This window comes from Pagrus major, chromosome 23, assembly GCF_040436345.1.
Source record: "Pagrus major chromosome 23, Pma_NU_1.0".
Taxonomy (NCBI): Eukaryota; Metazoa; Chordata; class Actinopteri; order Spariformes; family Sparidae; genus Pagrus; species Pagrus major.
Window position 1 is genome coordinate 8,560,547 of NC_133237.1, and position 26,290 is coordinate 8,586,836.

General features: G+C 39.2%; 2 protein-coding genes across 2 annotated transcripts; one reads left to right on the forward strand and one right to left on the reverse strand.

The window, feature by feature from the left end:
* The first annotated feature begins 6,333 nt into the window (after positions 1 to 6,333).
* LOC141019716 (phosphomannomutase 1-like) lies at positions 6,334 to 16,520 on the forward strand. Its single transcript, XM_073494706.1, has 8 exons — positions 6,334 to 6,723; positions 7,698 to 7,815; positions 8,804 to 8,880; positions 9,810 to 9,901; positions 10,172 to 10,271; positions 10,946 to 11,021; positions 14,528 to 14,643; positions 15,122 to 16,520. Exons 1-8 carry the CDS (start codon positions 6,640 to 6,642, stop codon positions 15,242 to 15,244), a joined length of 786 nt encoding a protein of 261 aa, XP_073350807.1. The 5' UTR covers positions 6,334 to 6,639; the 3' UTR covers positions 15,245 to 16,520.
* A 3,438-nt stretch (positions 16,521 to 19,958) lies between these two features.
* LOC141019870 (cold shock domain-containing protein C2-like) lies at positions 19,959 to 25,307 on the reverse strand. The gene is made up of 4 exons (XM_073494894.1): positions 25,211 to 25,307; positions 22,687 to 23,107; positions 20,844 to 20,966; positions 19,959 to 20,153 (listed from the first exon to the last, which is right to left on the reverse strand). Exons 2-4 carry the CDS (start codon positions 22,866 to 22,868, stop codon positions 19,991 to 19,993), a joined length of 468 nt encoding a protein of 155 aa, XP_073350995.1. The 5' UTR covers positions 22,869 to 23,107; positions 25,211 to 25,307; the 3' UTR covers positions 19,959 to 19,990.
* Positions 25,308 to 26,290: the final 983 nt, after the last annotated feature.

Here is a 26,290-nt window from a genome sequence, read left to right on the forward strand (position 1 = left end):
AATTTGAATGCATCACAGTGCATGAGACACATCTGACTAACAGAATATATGTGTTATTGTTAAACAGGGTAAAAAATCCTATTATTGGGCCTTTAAAGCAACATTATGTAGAAATTGGCATTTGGTGAAATTTGGCACCCTCCACAGTTTTTGAGTGCAACACCACTGAACACCACAAATCCCAGTTCTGTAACAATTTGTCAGATGTAATGTAGGTGCCAACTACAAACAAAACTCATTACATCATAACAATGTTATGTGTTAAAAACACCTTCTCACTGAAGTTACATGTGCAGAAACAAGTGATGGGGGGGTGGAGTGGCTGAGACAGAGACACCAATCACCCTATTACAACACACTGTACCATCACCATGATTTTGAAGCTGTAATCAGAATCCTTTTATTGTCATTGCACAAGTGTACAACGAAATTTTAGCAGCATCCAAGTATTTCACACAAATATAAAATAAAGTAAAAGGTACAAGGTAAGGTAGGAAAGCAGTGCAATGTAGTATAAAAATATAAATAAAAATAAATATGTGCAGTGGTGCATATTTTATATACAGTAAAATAGTCTTTACAATTATTGTACATTGTCCTTGGGTAGTGGGTGTGTGTGTGTGTGTGTGTGTGTGTGTGTGTGTGTGTGTGTGTGTGTGTGTGTGTGTGTGTGTGTGTGTGTGTGTGTGTGTGTGTGTGTGTGTGCGTGTGTGCGTGTGTGTGTGTGTCAATGTCAGTGCCCTATTGTGTTCAGTGCAGTGATGGCTTGTGGAAAGAAGCTGTTCCTGAGTCTGTTTGTTCTGGTTTTGATGGACCTGTAGCGCCTGCCAGAGGGTAACAGGTCGAACAGGTGATGTGCAGGATGGGTGCTGTCTCTTGTGATTGCCTCAGCTCTGCTGAGGCATCGGTATGTGTAAATGTCTTTGAGGGAAGGGAGGGGGCATCCGATGATCTTCTGTGCTGTCTTGACCACTCTTTGGAGACTCTTCCTATCTGCCTCGGTGCAGTGGGAGAACCACACCGTGATGCAGTGGGCTAAGATGCTCTCGATGGTAGAGCGGTAGAAAGTCACCAGCAGCTTCTTGCAGATGTTACTTCTCCTGAGCACTCTCAGGAAGTGCGGACGCTGCTGTGCCTTCTTGATGACAGCTGAGGTGTTTGCAGAGCAGGAAAGGTTAGCAGAGCGGTGCCCAGGAAGGTGAAGGTATGGGCCCTCTCCACGCAGTCGCCGTGTATGTAGAAATAGTAATTTTAAGGTGAAAAAGTTACATAATGTTGCTTTAAGTATTGCCATGATGTTTACGTTTACAGACAGGGAAATTTTTTAAAAGTATTTTTATACGAGATTTGTTGACATTAACAAAGAATGGGGAGGAAAAAAAGGCCACCTCTGTCAGTTGAATAAAGGTTAAAGTTTAAGAACCGGTCTGCTGTGATTGAAGGGAACATGGAGATTGAGGTCAAAGTCAGATAAAGAGCCATGTTCATAATTTCAGGGGCTAATGATTAGTCTGTTTATGATTAGTCAATAATTCCCCTCTGCTGCCTCCTTCCTCATACAATTTGTCCCTGTCAATTGGCAGCTTACTAATAAATCAGGCTCATAAATAAGTGACTTACCTCGATGACACCAAATTGCTTGGCTTTCGCCACACTGAAGGGAACTCTGAAACTCAAACACATAAGAAGGTCCATCAGAGTCGTAAAAAAAATTTACAAACATACACCTACAAAGGCCAAGATGCATGACATATGTATTCAGAGCAAAGGGGGTCACGCTGCTTTGGTTCTGACATAATCAATTATTTTGAGCCTCAGGTCCATGCAGTGATGATTTATGATTGCTGTGAAAAGCAGAAAAGATAAAACATACAAGTGATTTATGGAGCCAGTATTAAGCTTGTCACCTGTTGCAAAATTGCCCAATAAGAATTCCTCCAAACTGTTTCATCACATGTTATCAAAGAACTCCATTTGATGGTCCTGTCAGCACTGATACAAGAGTCCAGGTGACTGTGGGACAAACAAACAAGGCATAAGAAATACTTCCCTTCAATCAGATCAATCCAAGTCAAACATCCAAATAAGAAATTCTTTTTTTTTTTTTTTTTAAACTTTATTTTTCCAAATAAGAAATTCTGAAGACAATTCTATGCAAATTTGACCTCAGCTCAGTTTTACGTGAGTTAACATTTACCATATTTTTAAAAATCATGCTGATATCCAGTGGTGGAATGTAACTAAGTACATTTACTCAAAGTATTACTTTACTTTGTATTTAAACTCCACTACATTTTAGAGATAGATATTACTTTTTATATACTTTTTGCTCCACTCCATTAATCTGACAGCTGAAGTTACTTCTTTAGTTGTTAAAAAAACAATTAGATAAAATCCTAAAAATGTGTTTTTTATTTGTGTATAGCAACTTTGTTTTTCTTCTTTTCATGATTTTGAATTAACTACTTACACCTGACAGTATTTTTATATTGTTGTTATATTGGTACTTTAAAGTAAAGGATCTGAGTACTTATTCCACAACTGGTAATATCTTATTGTTTCAGTTATTATATAAATCTAAAAAAGGAATAATGTTAGACATACTTTCATTACTGACAAATTCTGAGGTGTTTGTGTTTTTCTAATTTGGCTTTATTTGTAAATATAAATGGAAAACAACATTTTGCTGCAAAATTCAGACAGTCTTGCAAAGCACATATTAACAAGTGAACATGTGAGAAACTTCTCACATAGCTATATTTCTCTCATTTACACATGTAAAACAAATATTGTCATATGTAATTAAAAAGACTCAGGAACTGTTTGCTGTATGAGTATCCTGACTTCAGTGTCCTTCACTTCAATCAACACAATGTGGCTATCACTGGACTTCCTAGTCATTTGTATACAGATATTGAGAATTGGGACAAGGGTGTTCTGGATTGGGACAGCTGCCAGATAGACAGTAATTCATTCTGTCTTACTTGCTTTGCTTTGTAGATCATGATATGTAAAAACCCACATCAATTACCATTTTAAATTTTCACACAATTTCCTCACCAAACTAAGGAAATTAATCAAGCAATGCATATAATATGAGCAAGCACAACACCACTTCTCAATTGCACTCTCCATCTCCATCTCTCACCCACTCTGCCCTCTTGTGTTGGCTCAGTAGAGATCGGATGCTGCAGAGAAGATGTTCCTGAAACTTCATTTTAGCAAAATCAGTGAAAATGTACATGTTGCTGAAGACTTTTAAACCATTAGGTTTGTTTTGGTTTTAAATGAGAGCAGGGTATATATGTTCCTGTGTTGTGACTGAATGAATTAATGAAGTAATCCATGAATTAATGTTTGTTTAGTTCAATATCCCAAAACAATGCCAATGTCACATCTAGGTAGAAGTATTCCGCATAGGGCCAAAGATTATTAAGCATCACTGATGATGAGGGTAACACAGTGTTGACTTGATTGACTGATTGATTTGCGAGGATTATTTCTAGAAAGTAGTACAAACACATGTATTGTATTATATTAAATATAGGCTACAATTCCACTTTAAATGTGGAGAAAGTCAGCAGGTCTGTTATCTGACCTTTATGTCTCCTCCATGCCTCCCCTCCCATTCCTCATCTACTTAAAATGACACATGTGGTAGTTCTGTGCTGCAACATTTGGCTGGTGTTGTATCTGAAAGTATGAACATGTTTGTTGTCTGATTTTGTGAGGCAGTATGGTGACACAAGACAAATTTCACAAGAATCTGACGATGAATAAGAAGCACAATCTAATCTAATATGGAGCCATCTAATCTAATCTAAAATAATCCACATTATCTAATATAATCTGATTTGATCTGCTCTAATTGTATCTAATCTAATTTAATCCAATCTACCAAATCTAATCTAATTGATTCTGATCTAATCTACCTAATCTAGTCTAATCTAATTTAATTTAATCTAGTCTAATTTAATTGTATCTACTTTACCTAATCTAATCTAATTGATTCTGATCTAATCTACCTAATATATTGTAATCCAATCTAATCTACCAAATGTATTCTAGTCCTATGTTAACCTGATCTAATATTTCTAATCTGATCTAATATACACTAATCAAATAGATCTAATCTATTCCACCTGTGCTAATCTAATAAAATATAATATAATATAATATAATATAATATAATATAATATAACAATGCCAAAATAACTACCTAATACTATGCAGTCCAATCTGGGTAAAATATACCTAATAGATTATATTTTAATCTAATCTATCTAATCAAATACAATCTAATACAATCTAATCCAGTTTAATATATATGATAATTTATATTATTTAATTTAACCTAATGATAATGTAATGTAAATAAATTGAATGGGACTACGTGTAAAAAAAAAAAACAAGAAACAGAATGTTATAATTCATTTATCCCCTTTGTCATATACTCAATTGTACAACATTATTGTATAACTCAACAGTATAGAGACAATATATATAATGCTCGACCTCTTCAACTTCACTGATGTTTGTTAATATATACTTACTCTGAATCTGATGCCGGTAACAGGTTTCAAACAAGTTGGGACAGGAGCAACAAAAGACTGGGAATGCTGTGGAATGCTCTAAAAACACAACAGTTAAACAGGTTCACTGGTAATGGCTGATAATATCATGATTTGGTATGAAAGGGACAGTCCTAGAAAGGCCCAGTCGTTTACAAGCAAGGATAGGGCGTGGTTCACTACTTTGTGAAACAAATGATTGTGAGTGTTAAGGACTATGTGGGTGTTGAAACATGGCGTAAAATAGTTGTTGATAAACACAGTTTATTTGTAAGTGATTGGAAATTAGGTTGGAATCTAATCTAATTTAAACTAATCTAATGTTACATAATGTATAATAATGTTATCTAATTTAATCCCAAATATTTACATCCAATTTTTATCCTATTTTAGATCACCTAATTGGATTCAATCTGATTTAATGTTATCTTATATTACATAATCTAATCCAAATCCAATACAAATTATCATAAATGTTATAACATCTAAAGTCTATTTTTTGTTAAGTATGAAATCAAAACAAAGATCAAATATACAGCACCCCCTGAGGCATTCTTAACAGAAGATGAGATCATTTCTGGTTGCTAAATTTGTTTGAGGCCATGATCTCATGAGTTAAAGGTTGGCTTTTATCATTTAGTCCCATCAATGGCCCTTCTGGCGTGGACCTCGTGCAGTAATTTAATCAAGATGGAAGTAATCAGTGCTACTGCATAAAGCAGAATGCAGTGATGTTGTTATGGGACTGTAGTAGCAGACAAAGTTGGACGGTTCTCTAAACATTACTAACTAGTCAATGTCTTCCACCTCTGAATGGTAAACCTCTATGTGCTTTGCACCTTTCACTTGCTGCAACTCTACATTTAACATGTCATATTTCAGTGAATGGTGTTCCTGTGGGACATCCTTTTAACCCTTAAAGTCAGCATCAGTATTGATATCAGTCCCCTAAAGCATCACACCAGCTGAGCAGCATCATTTTACATCACCTTTTCAAGAAGAAGACCTAAAAGCTCAGGTTCGATGAATGTAAAACAACTATATCTTTAATGCATAGCATTTGCAGTTACAAAATTCTACAAGTAGTTACAGTATTGTGAAACAGCAAAAACAATGATCAGTTATAAAAAAAATCAGGGATAACATTTGTGCTAGGACAAACAAACATTGGATGTACAGTAATATAATGTTAAATCTTACTGGAAAGAAGAGATGTCTCCACCAGTAACCCCAATGTAAACTCAGAAAGTTGCAGATATCCAACACAAAAGGAAAGAGGAGTCTAATGTAATTTTAAGGCACATTTTCACAATTTCTCTCATAATGTTGCACAAATTACCATTAGCATATGAATATGAATATATCTCTAGTGATTTACTTTCACTTTTGTCCTTTTTACTTCCATAACTCTTATGCATGTTTATTATTCATTAGTGTGCAGTGCCCTGCTGTAATGTAGTTTCTTCGCCTTGATAAACAAGGCAGCTATTACAGCACTAATAAACACTGCTCACACCACACATCCTCTCTGCTGCTCAGTCTGTTTCTGTGCTGCATCCGTCATTTCGCTTCTAGGTAAATTGTTAACGCAACGTTCACTGGCATGCACATTAGACCGCCCCGCCCATTTGTAGACGTCACAGCTCATACCCCGACTGTGATTGGCTGCCGGTAGAGTTACAGTGTTGCGAAAGACACCCGACACGTTCAGCACGCCGTGTTTGTGTGTGAGCTTAACGGGTCCACTGAGCCGAGCTGAACCGAGCCGAGCTGAGACAGCAAGACTGACCACTCGAGGAAGAAAAAGAAGAAGACGACGAAGAAGAAGAAGAAGAAGAAGCGTCTGTCAGCGCGCTTGAGAAGAGATCATTTACATTATTTTAAACCTCGAGGTCTATTTTATTTATTTTATTTAAATGCTTGAACTGACAGCGTAATACTTCGATTCATTTTTCCCTCGCGTGAATTCGTAGTTTTTACGCGTTTGTTTGCACGAGAGTGGACCTGTGACACTCGCGACCTGAAGTGCGATTTGTGAAGCAGAAAAACACAGAGAGAAGAAGAAGACATGGAGAAACCAAAGGGCTTCTCCCCGGACCGAAACATCCTCTGCCTCTTTGACGTGGACGGTACTTTGACACCACCAAGAGAGGTGAGCCCACATCCAATCAATCAATAATAGCCTTTACCAGCGACGTGATCGGTTATTGATTATTACAAGCTTGCGTTGCAGCCCCCTGCTCTTCTCGCTCATCTGCCTTAGTTAGCGTCAGATTGTTGGCAGAGATCGTCTGTAAGAGCACGCTGTGTCCTCCTGACCTCATACACTGTTTTGATATCTGTAAGATCTTTCCTTCTACTGACTGTTTACCTACACAGTGCTGCAGAGACACATGGGAGAATGGAGGGAAGGGGGCTGTGTGGTATGTAGTCTGGTAATGTATAGGTCTGTTGGTGTTTGGTGACCTATTTATGTCCTTCAGAAACACATGGAAGCTGTCCTGATACTGTCACCACACGTGGGCTGTAATTAGTGCTTTTTAGATTAATATACTCTGAATTCTCAGGAGGAAGATTAAAATAGACGCCTGAGTATCTCAGGCTCATTTTTGAGTGGTTGTCAGTTAGACATTCATGTAAGGTTTAGGGGGAAATCATCTACTTTATTATTCTGTGTTTTTGTAATTATTTATTTCTTTCTTCCTTATGTCATTGAGATTAAATGCTTGGGTTCATCTAGGGCAACTAGATTGTGTGTGTGTGTGTGTGTGTGTGTGTGTGTGTGTGTGTGTGTGTGTGTGTGTGTGTGTGTGTGTGTGTGCAGCGCCTAGATATTACATAATGTGGTCTCCCTTGTGTAGTGCAGCTCAGACGTTTCTTCCATATGTTGATATGACTGGAAATGTGTTCCAAATTACAATACAATCATGCTAGTTTTCCTCTTTTGTTTCATTGTAATAATGCTTTAATAACACAAATTACGCTTTTAATGATGATGATGATGATGATGATGATGCGTGCATGTGTGTGTGTGTGTTGTGTGTGGTCAGTCATGAGTGTGTGAGAGGGAGCTCGACTAGTTAACACAAAGTGATAACTTGCGCTACATTTTGCTGTAATTTGCAGAAAATAGACCCACAGCTGGATGAGTTTTTCCAGACTCTGCGGAGGAAAGTGAAGATCGGCATCGTGGGAGGCTCAGACTACTCCAAGATAGCAGAGCAGCTCGGCGAGGGGGATGATGGTGAGCAGTCCTCTTCTTTTAACTACAGACGGTTTACGCACTGTGTCACGATGACTAACTGCGGCATTTCAACTCATCATAGATGTCTGAATATGATTTTGCAACAGCAGGTTGGGAGCCATTGTTCAAAAAAATTTACAAACTAGACTTAGTCGAATCATTGATGACATCTGAACTCTTGTGAAGACTCCACTGGTTCGGTTTGATTAACTTCATTCACATGTGACTCCCAGACCCTCTGCCAAAACAGACTGGCCCTGCGCTGCCAGCAGCCACCCAGCTGAGCTGGCACACGGCTGCATGGGCAGGCTTGTCTATCAGTAAATATTAGCCTAAAACTGGAATGCAGATGTATTGTGCTGAGAGGGAGCCATGTGGTTTGACAACTGTGCCAAGTGTGGTAAAGGTGAATCTGTTCATTCTTTATGATGTTGCTGAAGCTTCTCGTGTCGTGATCTGTTAAAAAATTGTATGAAATCAAACTTCTGATGGCTTGGACATGTGATGAGAAGCTGTTCATGTTGTCATAACATTATGCATGATTACAGTCATTTATATTGATGGTGAAAATTGCTCAATTTTATGACACCAACAGTTAAAAACCTGTTACACCTTGTTTAAATTGTTTAACCAGATTAGAGAACATCAGCTTGCTGGATTATGCTGTTTTCAGGTGACTGCTGTGTTATTAAAGTCAAATGGATCAAAGCAGCTATTTTGTAAGGCAGCGTTGCAACCTTTTTCTGTCGAGTGTTGCTGGCAGAGAACACACAGGGCAGAGTGAGTGGGAAGGTCAGACAGATTAAACTTTTCAGGCAGTGTTACACACACTGTAATCTGTTCCAGGTAAGTATAGCAGGATGTCCTATTATTCCCTATTCAGGCCTTGGCGGAGGAGCCACTGCTAATTTACTTTAGTTGAATGTGTAGTTTTAAAAGAAACAGGTGAGCACATTTATCCAGTTTTCACATTTCTTCTTTCTTGCAGTGATACACAAGTTTGACTATGTGTTTGCTGAGAACGGGACAGTGCAGTACAAAGATGGGAAGCTCATCTCAAAACATGTAAGTGGACACATGGGTCACATTTTTCACGTTCTGTCACAATAACAGCAGGAATGCAGCACATTGTGTCTTGAGAACAATACATGATTCTGCATGCTTGTACTACATACAGGTTCACATTTTCCTCCTATTGAGCAGATGATTGTGTTGTAGGATAAACTCTTTATATTATATGTGATGAAAAGTAGGTTTACCTACAATGAAATAAAGCAAATGAGATCATTTATTACCCAGAAACAGCTATGTTCAGTTGACCAGAGCAGAAGTAGCATTTTGCTACTACATTAAAGGAGTATTTTGTTTATTTTCAGGCTCATAATATTATTTTGGGTTACTGCTAGAATAAGTTTACATGCTTTAATGCTCAAAAAGCACATCAGTTTTCTCATATTGTCCAGTGCTGCAGCACTGTATTCCTCCAGTGTCAATGCTCACGTTCACTCCAGTCAGCTCTGTCGTGTTCTCAGCTTCCAGTTAACTTCACTTCACTTCTACTGTAAATACAGGGATAAAGTAATGAAATGTGTGAAATTGTGAGGTTGTGTGATGGCATATTGACAAGGCTTTTCAAACACTTCAGGATCAGTGTTTTCTGGTGCGGAGAGGAGCTCCCATTGGCGTAGCCTTTTAAATTTCAAGACTTTTTACATGCACAAGAAACAACAAACAAACCAAACAAACTGAAGGAAATGAAAGAAAAAGAAAAAGGATAATAGTTCTCCTTAAAGGAAATATTTTGCTACAAAGTCTGTTGCTTTGCAAAATGTTGTAGGAAAAATTGTATCTCTCTTCTTTTTCTTCTCTTTTCCTTTTAAATACAGAAGGAATTTGTTTTTTGTGTTTTTTATCAGTTTCAGTCCCCTGTCATGAAAAAGGTTTGTTCAGTCCATCATTTTGTTTATGATTGAAGTACATTTTCATCCCATCAGGCCATTCAGAATCAGATCGGGGAGGAACTGCTGCAGGATCTGATCAACTTCTGCCTCAGCTACATGGGGCTCATCAAGCTGCCAAAGAAAAGGTGAGACTCTGACCAAACACACAAGATAGTTAGGAAGCTGATTACTTAAACCCCCGGGGACACACACATACCTTTGACCTACGTCCCTGGTATGCAGGAATGCCAATTCTCCTTACTCATGGAAATGAGTGAAGCATGAAGCAGGAAAAACTGTTTCTTTGTATGTTTGTAGACTTGGTATTATGTCAAACAGAATCCAGGTTTCTACTTCAGTAAAGTCTTTTTAACAATCAACATTTTCTTTAACCATCCGTCCCTTTCCTCCTGCAGGGGAACGTTCATTGAGTTCAGGAATGGCATGCTCAACATTTCCCCCATTGGTCGGAGTTGCACACTGGAGGAGCGAATCGAATTCTCTGAAATTGACAAGGTAAAAATACTTAACTAAAAGTACATTAATAAAGACCAAATTGGTAAAGTCAATTGTTATGTCCGTTTATCACTGTGTTTTAAAGGCTTAAAAAGTTGGTTATGAGGTGGGTTTGCACATCACTCTTCTGCTGTCTGCACTACCTTTGTTTGTGAATGTTAGTCAGGGATTAACTCACATGGGATAACATCACAGTGTGTGTATAGGGACAATATTGCACCCATGTAGCAAGGTTAGTATAACAACTTTGGCCATTTTGCTAAAGAACTGCTACTAGAACTTTGTTAATTTGCACAGTAGCCAAATTTAGCAGCCACGCTAAGCAAACTATGGTTTTACACAACAGGCTTTGCCGCTCTGTCTCTCTGTTTCATGTAATGTGCTCAATTAAGCAGACAGAGAGAGGTCAGACAATGTTGAGCTTTCAGGACAGCTTAACAGGCTGTCTATTGATGGTTCACAGAGCTGGGCAGTACGGAGGAAGCAGATAGCAGCAGAGCAGGAGAGGTTTAACCCTTCAGCTACTTACAAACATCAGCCAGACCCTCTGCTACGTTCATACATAAAACAACGTGTAGACCAAACATAGCCAGAGTGTTAGATTAACACATGTTGTGTGTGCAGTGACAAGGCTGGTGAGGTCTGACTGCCTGACTTTGCCACTTTCTCCACAGAGAGAGAAGATCAGGGAGAAATTTGTTGCTGCCCTGAAAGAGGAGTTTGCTGGAAAGGGACTACGGTTCACCAAAGGTGAGAGAGTTGAAAGCTGAAAACGCATAACAGAAAAACTTATTGGGACACGAGCCAAAATATCATATTTGGCAGAGCCATGTGACAGTGAGAAGGCTGACCAGTGATGCTTCATGTGCCAAATGTGACACATAAATCAAAATAGCCAGAGTGCTGCTGAGTGTTGTAGTGACTGCTGTATTTAATTTAGTAAGTAAGTAACCACTATTTAATGGGGTCCAAAAAACACTTAAGCCTCTCTTAAGTAAAGTAAGCCAATGCTTCAATTAATGTGTCAGATGAGTGAGAGAAATCACAGCTCAATCAAAACATACAGGAACGTTGCAAAAAGAACGCATCCTGTAATATTCAACTCACAGATGCTAACTTCAGTGGCAGACAACTAAATGATTCTGATGATCATGCAGTAGTTTTGAACTGTTTTTGTCACCACTGAAGCACAGCCTGTAAATATCCCTTGTATCATTAGGTTACCTGCTTTCTAAAGCACACCAATTCAAAGCCCCAACAGACCATTAGCTAGGATAAGTTAATAAATCAAAGCTGCTGTAAGTATTGTCCTTTTTAGCTAACTTCCTGTCCATTTTGCAGTTAGCAGTCCCCTCCCTCCTCTCTATGTCACCACACTTGCATGACTCCTTTCTCACTGGGAGCACTGGAATTTGTAGTTTTCCCTGTTCTGCTATAGCCAGTTTGGCTACCAGAACAGGAGGATCCTGCTCTCTGCGTGTTCCCCGAGCAGACAGGACCGCCTCTTTATGTGGATCCTGATTGGTTAAAGTGGGCAAGGATACCAGAAAAGAAGAGACATGGGTTACTGACCAAACACTCTATAACAGTGCTTACTGTTGGAAGACAGAGCTATTTAACACTTATTTTAATTAGAAAATAACACTTACAGCAGCTTTAACATTACACATGAAAAAAGAACATTGCATTAGCTACATTAGCTAGCTAACTTAGTTTTCATTGTAACAAAGGTATAAATGACAAATGTAGGGGAGTAAAATTTTGATTGCTGGCTCAAAAATACACTTAACAGTAGAATTATAATTTAAAAGAAAAGAATGTGAAATGCATTTCTACTCGTGTATGTTGCTTGCATCGTGTTTCTACCCACCCCTGACCTGACCCCAATGAGTTGCCCCAGGTGAGGTACACAGATTTTAAGTTTGGGATTTAGGGAGCACTGTAGCAGATCAGTATGTGCAAGAGGCCAAAGTTGAGGTATTGGAATCAGTATCAGTAGAAAAAAGTCTCCCAACCACTCATTAAAATATGAATGCCTCTTTGTCAACACGCCTGAAAACTTCAAATCTTTAACCCTTAGAACCCTGATTTTCTGTTCACATGTCTCCTGAAGTGGAGTAAAAAGTGTTCAATGAGAATTGTACTTTAATGTTCTTTAATGTCCTTTATTCATAGTAGCCTTGAAAATTGTTACTGTCACTTGAATTTAAAATTCTGAAAAAAATCTGTTCACCATCATGAACCAAACAGTGGACCTTACATGCTTTGTGTTTGGAGATTGTCAACCCCGGTAGAGTTTCTGAAACAGACAAAAACAAGAAAAACAAGCTCATGTTAACAGTGGGGTAGTTTAATGAGAAACTAGTTTTACAGCATATCTGTCTGTCTATTGTCTCCTATCTCTGTTTTAAAAAAGACCCCTCGACCTCACACCTCTGATGTGTGGAGGACCTTGTGCTGGACGTTGGAGTCCTCGGTTAACTATTACACACACACACACATAAACACACTGTTCCCACTCTCTTTCTCTGGCAACAGTGCAGCAGTAAAGTGACTTGGTTACTGATGTTTGCCTACGTGCTCTGCAAGGTGTGTGCTTCTGCTAATGACGTGTGAAAGCTGTTAACAGACAGGTGGCCTTGTTTTTTTACATATACTCTTCCTGTTAGTGATCCATGGCATGTAGCACAAAAGAGAAACGTGAAGTTATTTATAAGCTGCTGACTAACTTCACAGAGTTTTACATACAGTATGTCATGTTACCTGAAGTTTATTAGTTTTTCTGTCAAGGATGGGACAAACACACCGTTGTAAAATATTAATTTCAGCTCCTGGTAATTGTCTTAAAGTAGGTTTGACTTTTGCCAGATGGTGGATATTGTGCACACACGCTTAGGCTGCTGAGGTGGAAAACAGCAGCAGCATCAGGGCCATTTGCAGAGGTTTTACTCTGTTGACTCTGACACCGAGGAAACAGGCTAATATGTCCAGAGGTTTGAGATTCATTTGTTTGCCATCCTTTGTGTTTATCTGCTTCTGCACGGCCGCCTTTGTTAGATGATACTGCTCACCTCTGAAATAGGTGTTATATAAACCTGACACTGCGTTGAGTCTGCGCTGAGAGTACAGAATGTAAGGGACACTCAGTGCTTTCATTACACAGGTGATCTGAGGTGAAGAGCTTATATGCTGTTTTGATTTTACCTTATTAAATGTTAACAATCACAGAGAAAGATGTCGTTATTAAGGCATTTTCTGTAATTATTTCACAGCATTTGGGGTTAGGCATGCACATGTCTGTAAGGTCAGCAGCATAGTAGCCCTACTCTTGTCACTGCTCAGGAGGGATAAAGCAGACTGGGGGATGGGTTGCTACAGATGTGGCTGAAGCACTGCGGTGTTTATAATGTAGGGTTGAAGGTGGTGGGATGGAGGCGTGTGGAGGGTGTGTGAGTAGAACGGCCCTCTGATTGGCTGGACGCTCCTCAGCTGTTGTCTTTGTTGCTGGCTCTTTAAACCCTTCATTGTAAAACTTCATTTTAATTAAGGCAGGGAAAAGAATTTAAGGGGGAAGGGCGAGAGAGCAGACTGAAAGGGAGGAGACTTTTCAGCTACATTTCACAGTTCAACGGTCACTTAAGTCATTGGACTCAAAACAACAATAGAGCTAATTTCTATGACCTTTGAAATAAGAACCCGTGCTGGTAAAAGAATTTATGTTTGCAAAACACACTTTGCACTTGTGACCTTTTCTCTGAGCTGCAGCCATAATCCCACATATCGCAGTTGTCTCTAGATTTATGGAATATGGGAAATGCTGGGCGTTGTTTGTTCCTTTCTTATTTTTGTTCATTCTTGTGACACATCCTTTTTCCGAGTGCAGCGTATCCCTCAGCCAACAAGTTCAACAAGTCACAAGCCTGCCAGATAAAGAGCTCAAACAGCCCCCATAAGTCACAGCTGCTGCACAGTGTAAATAATGCGTGTTCTGGAGAGCTGGATGGATTGAGTGTAAATACAGGCAGAGGAGTGCAAAAAGGAAAAGATTCACCAGCATACTGACTGTACTGGTTCATAAAATTTGTGTACACTGCTTTGACGGCGCCTACCTGAAAAAAACGTGTGGAAAGAGAAGTGGAAATCTGTGTTAACTGACTGTGTTGCTTAAAGATATTTAAGATACACAATGTATATGATTGTATATAGTTATGGTGATGGTGATAACAATGTCCTGTTCGTCATCTTGTTTGTTTTAGGTGGTCTCATCAGCTTTGACGTTTTTCCAGAGGGCTGGGACAAGAGGCTGTGTCTAGACGTGCTGGAGAGGGAAGGCCTGGACACCATCTACTTCTTTGGCAACGAGACCTCAGATGTAAGTTCATCTTGGGGAATGGTAACAGGAGAACAGGACGCAGTACTGAAGGGGAAACCTTCTTCCCTTTTTTCCAATCTCCTGTTGTTGCCAAATGTGTAAAAGGCAACTGTGGACAGTGCTGAGATCTGATTCTTAAGATAGGTTCATGTGTAAAACAGCTCTTCTGCACCAAATTTAGAGAACCATTTTTTATGGACCTGGCTTTTATGGACAGTGGCTGTGTCCTTGCGGCAGCAACCCAGGTTTGATTCCAACCTGTGGCCCCCTTTGAAAGGTGGCCTCCTATGACATTTGCGTCAATTGAGATTGCATGGCTTAATTTCATGCACCTGTTAGCAATAAGGATGGCTCAGGCAGCTTCTCTCTAGAAGGGTTGTTCACATACATCTTGACATATAGTAATTGCAAAAGGCCATCATATGGAAAAAGATCAGTTCAATTGATGTTAATCTGTGTTTGTAACTTCTCGTTTTAGGGAGGAAATGACTATGAAATTTTCAACGACCCACGGACCATTGGTTTCACAGTCTACTCCCCGAAGGACACAGCCAGGCTCTGTCGAGAGCTTTTCTTTGATGCTCCACCACATGAATCCTGATGTTCTGAACTGCCCCCAGTCTCTTTACCCACGAACCCCTCTGAGTCCGCGCCTGAGGGGCTCTGCTGGTTTGACAAGAAGCAACTCGAACCCTGGGTGTTACTGAACTGCTAAAAGGTGTCACTACTGATTTTTTCCATATTATTAATATGCTTACTTTAATATGAATGCACAGCAGCAGGGTGATTTGACTGTATTAAATCCTGCTGCTTTTTTACAAAAAGGGACAGTAACTGAGAAACTTTTAAATACAGAAGATGAGTTTAACTGTAGCATGTAATATAAAGTTAAACAAAAAGCTTAGAGAGATTATCAAACATTCTGCAATGTTGAAAGTTAAACTCCAGATTACTTAGGTATAGAATGAGGTTTTGCACTAATGTTGGTATAATTTTAAACCAATTGTTGGTATTATTATTGATCATTGCTGAAGGAGATGTGAAGGAGATAAGAGTGGGAGAGGGATGGTCTAACAGGTGAGGTTTCCATTTTGGAAATAAGATATGAAGCATTAATGAAGATTTGGGTGTTTCCTTGTCTACATATGAGGATACATGAATCATTCCAGTTGTTTTAATGTCATTACAGAGTTCTGAGCTGGATGTGATGTATTGTTGGTTTACTGTGTGATCCCCTCAATGTCAAATGCGTGATTTAACCTCACAAAGCTCCTGCAACTCTAGGTTCTTTAAATGCGTTAAAGTGAAGATTTATCGGATTTCACATTTAAAACTGAACACTACTGATTCAATGAATTCATCCTAACCAGTGAGTTAAGCTACTGTGACTAAGTCACTCTACAAACTTTTATCAGTCAATATGACAGCTTTTTATGTAAAATATTTTTACGGGCTGTATCATGGCCTGCACGTTGTAAACGGGGTGACTAAATGTGTTGATGGTGATTGCTTGGTTTCTTGTTTGCTAATTTTTTGCTGTTTTTAACAGGGTGTTTGAAATAACTTTTGAAAATATGATAACTGCCACTTTTATTTCCCTTAACCCTCCTGTGATGTTTCAGAGACATAATGGACAATTAATGTAATTATGAGGGCTTTGGTAGATAAGATACATCAGCTGCAACTCTGTGTCCAACTGTAAACACTCTTTTAAGCTCAAAGACTACAAGGATCATGTAGAGAAGAGTTTTGTAAACAGAAAAAGAGCTTTTAATGGATCACTGATGCTAATTGTAAAATTGGCCATGTCGTTCAGCCACTTACGGATAAAAAAGTGTTTTGCGTCTATTCGTTGTAATAAAACTTTTTGAACATCGTCTCACTTAAAATTGTCATTCCTTAACCTGCTGGGTTACCAGCGTGCAGTTCAGTCTGCCACAGTGTCCTTCTCAATTTAACCACTAGGAGTCGCCAACAACTCGTGCTGAAAAAATAAAATACAATTCAACATGTGGCTCTTGAAACTTGAATTTATAAACAAATCTATGATTTAATCTCCTTTAAAATCATCAATGTCTCTTTTAATGTTATTCAGCAGTGCCTGGCAGTAAGCTTTGGCAACCATAAGACAAAAGAGCCTCTGCATTAATTGTCTGTAGGAATATCCACACAAAAGATAACAGATAAGAAGATGAATATTCAGCAGCAAATACAGCATTTTGTCAACAAACGTTGTTATTTTTTTATTATGTAGGTTTGTTTTGGTCTTTCATCTCAGAGGACAGAGAAGACATAGTGACACAGTGTGAAGTGTTCCCAATATCCTGCAGAAATCATGCTCCAGTCAACAGACTGCTCATATTTTCCAGACACAAACAGCAGCTTTAAGGGGTAAAAAACTTTTGTTGTAAGATTGACTGCTTTTATCAGGCACAATTGCAAAACTTGTTTTCTTGGCCTGAATGATTTTTTATTCACCAGTTCACTACTCAGGCTATGGTTTATGCTGCCTCTGTTTATTTTCTTAGCAACAGATGGTACAGCTTGGACCGGAACTGCTGCTCTGCAAAAGGGTGATTAAGGCAGAACCTGGTTTTAGGTGCATATACTTTTTAGTTTATATAGTAAATATGGGAACAATCTTCTGTATCTGTTACAGTCAAAAGCATTTCTGCTTTTTATGAAAAAAGGAATTTACTGGAAACAGTGGAAAAAGGCTCCACAGACTGGTCATTGATGATCAGTAGTGATAGAAGTACTCAGATCTTGTAGTAATAACGTTATCCAGAGTGTAGAAATACTCGGTTATAAGAGAAAGTCCTGCATTTAAAATTCTATTTGAGAAGAAGTAGAAATGTATTAGCGTGAGGATAAAAGTAAAAGTACTCATCATGCAGAGTCGACTAATATATTTTATATGATTAAATTCTAACTAGTGATGCTTAATTAATGTGTTTATCACTTAATGTTGCAGCTGGCGAACGTGGGGCCAGTTTTAACTACTTCATATACTGCCGGCTTAATCCATAAACTTAAATTTATTTATATTTTGTATTAATATTTGTAATCTGCAAAGTAAACAGTAACTAAAGCTGTCAGACATATGTTGTGGTGTTAAAAGTACAATATATATATTTTGTGAAGTATAAGGTAGCATAAAATGGAAATAGTCAAGTGAAGTTAAAGTGCCTTGAAACTGTACCTTTCTTTTATTCTTTTTGCCATTTTTTGCCTTCATATTGCTAATTTTGTCTCATCCCTCTAATAATCTAGCAGTCCTAGAGGTTCATACAGCTTTACTGAGGCTGACATGTCTTCCCAAACTAGCTCTCAGTAGTGAGTGAGCAAACAGGGGGTTCAGGGTTAGTCTGTTTCCAGACCTCTTCCCACCTCTCTTATTTATTCAGAAATTCAAACATAGATGCTTTGAATAGGAATGTATTAAAATCAGTGAATTGTGTAAAACAAATTCAGACTGATTATCAGACTTTGACACCACACGTTGGCTATCAAAATCAAACCTGTGACCTTTTTTTTATAATGACACTGTCTCTCTCTCTCTGTCGACCAGAGTTCATACTGCTTTTCATCTTCCTCTTTCAGTCTCACACACAGGTAATTTCCATCAGATCTGTAAATCATAAAATGTTTTATTTGTTCTTTCAAGGCTCAGTAGAAGTAATAATGTGGATCACCACCACAGTGGCTCGTCCACTAAAGAGAGTGTCCTTTGTTGTGACAGAAATAAACAGAATTTAACGTCGAACAAATTGAGGCAGTGACACTGACAGACAGACGAGATGCATAGAGACTCAATGGAACAGAGATAATAGAAAATGACATACAGTACATAACTGAGCAAAACCCGAATAACTACAAACAACATTTCTGTGACAATGATCTCTATTGGCACCAACTATGAAGTCATGTAATTCACCATCACACGGACTACGCTCAATAAATCACACACAGACACATGTTTTTTTTTCTAATAATAGAAAAAGAGATTTAGAAATAGGTTCATTTTCATGGCTCCAGATGCTTTCAAAACAGGAGCCTTCAAACTTGAGAGAAACCTGACAGTGACGTCCTGAGCACTGTGGCAGATCCATTTTCTGAAGTGCAAGTTTTGACTCCATTACCCAAAATATAGAGCTTGATCTGTGGACACACACAAATCTAACAAAAAGAATCATCCAATAAATTATTAAAATAAATACCCACAAACAAGACGATTAAAACAAGGATATGCATTTTTCACAGTAAAATCTATTTTCTATATGTTTTTGCCCAAACTTGGTTAAATATGATCTGCCTGCTTTCGTCCTGATCTCCCTTCATGCTTTTTCTAACTGACTCCAACCTTCAGTTCTCCTTTCCATTTCAAAATAGAACTTCCTCTTTTTGTGACCACTGAGATCATTTTTTTTTTTTAAACTGGTGACCTAAAACCCAAAAGGGTCTCTCAAGAGTCATGAGACATCCTGTCCAGGCTGCAAACATAGAATGATGTAATATACTTTTAGATTGTATAGATTTGATTTGATTTGATTTGATTTGAATGCAAAACCAGCTGTGATTTACGGCTCAAAGGATTGTCACCTGCCCTTTCAACTTTCTTTCACTCACCAAAACAATCATTTAAATCTTTTTGACTTCCTTTCCCTAAACTACTTGCTTTTATGTCCATTACTTCGTTGTTGAATTCAAAGTTTCTTTCTATCTTTCCACTTGATGCAAACAAAGATATAACATCATAACAACTGACCCACACTTGCACTCAACATGTGATCCTGGAAACTTTGGTAAAGTAAACAAGTGCAAAACAGCTGCAAAGAAGGGAAGTAAAACTGAATTCAGTCTTTTGTCCTATGTCGCTCTCTTCCTTGGACATAGACTCGGCTGTCATGCCTCACTATGCAGATCTGCACCACGGTTATGTTTACAGTTTCATGTCTTACACAGCTGATCTCCGTGGAAAAATGAGGCCTACAAGCTCTTCCCAGTCACGTTATCCTCCCATCTCAAATCTGACTTCTATCACTGCTTTCATGACAAAAACATAAAATAAAACAAATGTGTCTTTTCCGAACAATGAGTAAATTGTCAGTTTTACATACACAGCAAATTCATCAGTGTAGCAGACACACAAGTTTAAACAGAATATATCAGCTCTGTGAATGGACAAACTGTCAACTATAACTTAATTGTTCACACGTTATATCTCTGGAAACTTTGCTGTGCACGTAAAACAGAAAGAAAGAAAAAAGGATTTGTAAATGGTCCCCCCCCCCCCCCCCCCCCCCCCCCCAGCACCAGCACCAGCACCAGGCCCCGGAGCTGGGGCCTACGAGCTGATGATCTGCCCGGACCAGGTCTCGTGTTTCGTCCCTGGGTTGAGATGTGTGATCTTCACCTCCACTGCCTGCACCTTCAGGTTCTTGGGTGGGACCCGGCTCACTTTGTACGTGACCTCATCGCCCTCGACTGGGACGTACTCCCCCTCGATGCTGAAACAGAGAGAAATGTAGATGAGGGTGAGGTACGAGTGAAAATGAGTTTTGCTTCAAACTGTCTTGTTGTTTGGATTCACGGAGGGTTACGTACAAAGTGTTACACAAGTACTACCATAACAAATAAAAAAATAGCTTATATAACAGTTACAGTAGAATTTGTTTGAGTTTTTTTCTTTCTACTTTATTGCTACAAATATGTTCTAATGCATAGGTAAAGACAGGATATAATTTCTGCTAATGATTTATAACTAATTTCTATCTAAACTTCTTCCAAACTGCACAATGGTGAATAGCCCCCACAAAATAATGTTCTTTCTTTTCCATGTTGTATTTCATTAAATAAGAAGACAACAGTCTGCGGACTCAGGAATTTCACAAATTTGCTTTTGCTGCAGCTGTAGTAACATCTGACATACTGCTTGTCCTGCACAAAAAGTTAGAATAAAGCACAAGCAGAGAGGTTGCTGTACTCTTTGTGCATGTTATTGCAGGTGTTACAGCGTCCTGAGAGAGTTGGGTAAAATAACTTTCCACACGTAAACAGTATTGTTTGCTGAGTTCTTACAGTCCAATGAGTTGACACTGCAAATCTGCAAGTTTGTGCTGCTATTTGTAATTGAGATTATGCACAGGAAGTTGGTCTGCTGTGATTCTTAAAGTGTGTTAAGTATTATTGTCACTCACTCTGAGATGTGAACAAAGATGTCTTCGCCACCATGGGAGGGCCGGAGGAAGCCGTGACCTTGTGACCTGGAGAAGTTCTTACACACTCCCTTAAACACTGGACCTGAGTGAGCACGTACCGTACTGCAGGCAAAGAGACAAAACAAAGGGATTTATTGTGTTATCCATAAAATCACTAATTTAAAAATGACTTACTGTTACATTGTTTCAATAATAAGATGTGAAGGGGGCATTTTGGAAATATTTTTTCTTTTATGTGATACAGGTTCATGCCCTTTTGACAAGACAAGGAAATGGATGTGTGAGGACAGAGAGAAGGATTCATAAAGGTGGTGAGAAAAATGACAAAGAGCAACATCTACATATCGCCTCACAATGTCACAACACAATGACAGCAGAGACGAGAACACTAATCTGCTGACTCACAGTACAAACAGTAAACTATTCAACCTTTCTTTAGTAGCAACCACAGTCTGCAAACCAGCCATGATGCAGCAACTTGTCAAATTTATATCGTATATTGTATCTATTGCTACATCGGTTTGGTTTATCACAAACTGAAGGGGAGGAACTATTCAAATCCTTTACAAAAGCATCAAATGTAAACATACTCACTATGTAGAAAAAGGCTCCTGCCAGTGTTATGTAATTATGTCTTTGACGAAGATGATTATAACTTCTTTACACACTTTGTGAAATGTATTAGATTTTATAAGCTCATCATAAGTTTTGTATATAAAATCTACAAAGTGACTGCAGAAGTCAGTTGAATAGGTACCACTTAATAAAACAGCACTCTCTAGAGAGGTTTACATGTCTTAATTAGTGGCTTTATTAATGTTAATAATATAGGTGTCACAATTCTCAAAATCCATGATTCAATTTGACTTTCAATTTCAAGGTCACGATTCGACTTGCTTTAAAAAATGCTAATGTTAGACTGACTTTATGCCCTGACAATTGCCATTTCTTCTGTGAAAAGATAGGGCTACTTTACAGCAACATTCTTACTTTATCCTGGTGGCTTTTTGCAGGTTAGGGTTAGGCTAGTTCAAATAATATTCACCAAAAATAAAGATTACAGATAATTACCACCCTTCAGAGATTTAACAGTAAATGACAACAGATAGATTTTCAGTAATTCAGTTTGTTCCAAATGTGTTATCACTCAAGTGCAGTTCAGTTCAGATTTTCCTCCATGAGTAAACCTTCTTCTTAAAGAAATCAATAAAGGATCTCTGAAACAACTCCGACCCTGTTGTAGTTAGCCTACTTCCACACCAGTCCCTGCATTTGAATTCGATAGTCAAAACTGAAGGCTCAGATCAGATTTTGGTTTTCCTGCTAAAGGGATTTTCCACAACCTGGCTCAAAATGTTATTATCATTAGCAAAGTACTTATCTCTAAAACTTTAGTAAATGATTTCTACATAGCAAAATTGGTCCCTCCTAGTGAAGGGCCGCACACTCTGCTTACACTCAGCCCAAATACAGCAATAAATCATGGTCTACAGGTGGTCCGGATCTGGTCGCCAGAACACCCCATGACATAGCAATGTCGCAGCCAACTGTATGGATAAAGGGCCTATGTCATAGGCACTCGTGTTCTGGCTGCCAGATCTCGACCATCTGTGCAATGTAAGTCACTGCTTATAATAGCCTTTAGTTAAAGCTTATAGATCTTTATACTGGCTGCTTTATTGTGAAAGAGGTAGCAATCCATGTAGTGGTTTTAGTGGTGAAGTTTCAAGTATAATGAAATGAAAACCTATTATTTTACAGTATTTAAGTGAATGTCTACTTTTCACTACATAATAATATATAACAAACTAATCATACTTACGCTGAGTAGGTGCGGGTGCGTTTGGTTGGCAACGGGCTGGGCAAATCCCTAGGCAGCGGCTGCTCCTTCCCTTCCTCCCATACCCGGCTCCTCTCCCTCAGGAAGGGGAAGGACAGGGTGAGAGAGGTGTTGGGGGAGCGCAGCGGCGTCCCAGTGGGCGACGTGAGGCTGGGGTCTGCCATGTCAGACGTGACAAGAAGGAGGAGGAGAAGGATGGGGGAGGATGGCGTGGATGCAGTGTTGGATGCTGCTGCTGCTACTCCTCGAGGCACAGGCTGCTGATGGGCTGCTGACACCACTGTCTGTCCGCTCGTGTATCTGTGGGTCCGTCTGCTCGGAGAGGCCTTCCTCTGCGTGGGACACAGGCTCAGTGGATATATCCAGGTCAGCTCTGTCACTTCAAGTCTGTCAGGAGGACGAGCTGTGAGGAGAGGGACCACAGAGAGAGAATGGAGGAAGATCAGAGAGTTGTCATGTGGCTTTAGACCTGATGGGTAGAAGGAGGGATGAGAGGGGTCATCCAGCCAAGAATATTCAAGTCAGAAACCACAAAGAATTAAGGACCTTTTCTGTGTTTTTTTTTTTGCATCTAGGAATACATTGTTAGATCATTATGTTTAAAATTGATGTTGTGGGATAAAATTCACTCAAACTGGACAACACATGTTGAGGTGACCAACTAACCCCTCAGGCAGGTATCAAATCCTTTAAATGGACACTGTAGAAAAGACCAAGATATTGTGGCTTTTTGGTGCATAATGTGGGTCTACAAACACAAGATCTTACACGTCCCCTAACGCAACTCTACTGTATGTTTTCATTAGACCAAATGAGCCACTGAGGACAAGATGCAACAGTTTTCACAGGCTGAGCAGTACTCCTCATGACAAGTAATCTGATCTTGGGGTGTAAAATTGGTGCCCTTTTCAAATACAGCCCTCAGTTTCATTTTCTTCTCCCACCATGGAGCTCTTGGATGTTTCCCTTCCGCTCAGTTGGCTGCAATCTACATTCCACTGCAATCGCACATGATTATTCTGCTGCACGGTTTATCTCTGAAGCTACCCAAAGTATAGTATTAATAAATGTGGAGATTAATTTTTCATATGTACTTGACTTGCTTCAGAACTGTGCAGTGTATTACAGGGCACTATGATCATACAGTGTAGTCTATATTCAATATGTATCAGAGTTATAGTTCTCTCAGTTATTAAATTATCAATCAATCTACCTATGTCATTCATCATTCACTGATACTAAAATCCATAACATGTCCTCTTTTGTCAGATGACCTTGCCCTTCAACACCCCCTTACCTGGTTTGTCCCTACAGTGGTATTTTCAAGGTTAGAATAAGGAGGCAACTGGCTTATCTCCTGTCAGTATTCAAGGATGAATCCAGCAGAAACACCACTGACAACAACAAAAACCGTGTCGTTTCGTGTGTGTGTGTGTGTGTGTGTGTGTGTGTGTGTGTGTGTGTGTGTGTGTGTGTGTGTGTGTGTGTGTGTGTGTGTGCACGCGTGTACAGGATGTTTTTTTCACGCCCACTCCTCCGCCTGTGATGATGCAGGCAGAGCTGGAGCTCTGCACGCGGCGTGACGTCACAACAGCTGCAGCAGGCTGTGGTGCGCTCGTGACGTCGGTGCCCCTTTTCCAAATGGACAGTTACATATCCTCCAGGAGTACTCCATGCAGCCAGAGTATTACTGCGTTACCACAGGATACTTGACAATGAAGTGCACTCTGAGTTTCAATAATATACTGATGGAGATCATAATGAGAGACTTACTGCTGCACTGTGATTCGAGCCAAACAATCAGAGCGACTCAGAGTTTACAATCTTTTACCGACAGCAGCTGGGGAACATCTGGATGTGCTGAAATGGCGCTACAGAATTAAGAGGGTCAGGTCCTCTCCCTGTCCCATCGTCCCATCGTTGTAAAAGGGCACCGCTTATATGTCTGTGAATTGTGTGTGTGTGTGTGTGTGTGTGTGTGTGTGTGTGTGTGTGTGTGTGTGTGTGTGTGTGTGTGTGTGTGTGTGTGTGTGTGTGTGTGTGTGGAGTTTGTTCCGGGAGTTGAATTTATACACTTTACTTTCTCAACAGAACCTAACCATGAAATCTGATTTTTTTTTTCCTGATTTATTTTAGCCAATAGCTAATTATTCTCTGATTCACAGCTCAAATAGTCGCTGCAATCTCTCTCAAACAAAAAAAAATAAAAATAACATAAATGAGAGAAATCAATGCTGTTAGACAATATAACCTGGACAATGACAGGGTAAGAGGTCCGTTCATGAAGACCAGCCGGCGGTCAAATATGGTGGCAGCGTTACATCGATCAGTCCCACAATCAGAGGCAGCTACATATAATATCTAATAAATCTGACTCTTTTAATTAGCGGTTATTCTGTCAAGCATGCAGAGAATACATTGTCCCGACCCCCAAAACAAAGCCACACTGACACACTCCCCCCTGCAGGCACTTCAACATGCATATATTGGCAGAAATGTTACTTACTGCATTGGGTGCGCTAGTAGTCTGAGGACGACCAGTGTGTGCGAGTGTGTGTCTTTAAAGTCGGTGTGTATTATATAACGAGTAATTAAATAAATAAGTCGACTAAATCCGCGCAGACCGACGGAAAACCCTGATGTGACGGCGTGAGGGCTGCTGAGTCTGCGCAGCTGGCGGAGATTCCGATGGCGTGATGCGACTGTGTGTGTGTGTGTGTGTGTGTGTGTGTGTGTGTGTGTGTGTGTGTGTGTGTGTGTGTGTGTGTAGACCTTCTTCATTCCTTATCATGTATGTAATCTGTTGGGAGAACAGTGCCCTCAGTGTAAAGAGGTATTCTTTGTCATTGCCAGGATGTTATGCTCATCATATTGCACTCTTCATTCAGCTGCTCTTGTGCTGTTCTGTTATAAATTGTGCCTTATATGTACAGCTAGAGTGGATTTTGGATTTTACAAGATTACCTTTTTATCAAATAGCCTACACATATGTCACTAAAAACCACGGAGAACATTGTTCAAGAAATATACATTGGATGGCTCCAGAGTCTGCAGGAGTTATTTACATGGTAAATGATCTCTTTCTGTAGGCAATATTTCTGCATCAGTGGTCACATGCAAACCATCTATTTTTGTTGTTGAAAACTCCCCTCAATCTATTTTCACAACAGAGACTGAGACACACAACTGACCATGTAGATGTCACATGAACTGCAATTAGATTGAACGTTTAATATTTACATTTAGATTTAACATTCAGATTCAGATTTGATATTTAGATTTAGATGTAATGTTTAGATTGAACGGTTAACATTATCGTTGAGATTTAACATTCACATTCAGATTTAGATTTGCCATTTAGATTTAATATTTAGCATTTACAGGTGATTTAACATTTTACTTTTTTTTTTTAGATATCTTGAACAATTTATGTCTCGAATGTGAGGAAAATTAGCTAAATATTGAAAATATATCAGTTTGAAATCTGCAGTCAAATTTTTTACATTCGGCGCTCCAGTATGTGTGTTAGCTGCTAAAAGACACTGACCATCAGTAAGAGTGCAGAGAGCAGATCTGTGTCCTTCAC

Excerpts from the sequence above, each read along its gene's own strand:
- LOC141019870 (XM_073494894.1), bottom strand. The coding sequence starts at position 22,868 with ATGGCAGACCCCAGCCTCACGTCGCCCACTGGGACGCCGCTGCGCTCC. Across the intron at positions 20,967-22,686 it reads CGCACCCGCACCTACTCAGC|TACGGTACGTGCTCACTCAG; the intron begins GTAAGTATGATT and ends CTTTGCCTGCAG. Across the intron at positions 20,154-20,843 it reads ATCTTTGTTCACATCTCAGA|CATCGAGGGGGAGTACGTCC; the intron begins GTGAGTGACAAT and ends TCTCTGTTTCAG.
- LOC141019716 (XM_073494706.1), top strand. The coding sequence starts at position 6,640 with ATGGAGAAACCAAAGGGCTTCTCCCCGGACCGAAACATCCTCTGCCTC. Across the intron at positions 8,881-9,809 it reads GGAAGCTCATCTCAAAACAT|GCCATTCAGAATCAGATCGG; the intron begins GTAAGTGGACAC and ends TCATCCCATCAG. Across the intron at positions 10,272-10,945 it reads AATTCTCTGAAATTGACAAG|AGAGAGAAGATCAGGGAGAA; the intron begins GTAAAAATACTT and ends CTTTCTCCACAG.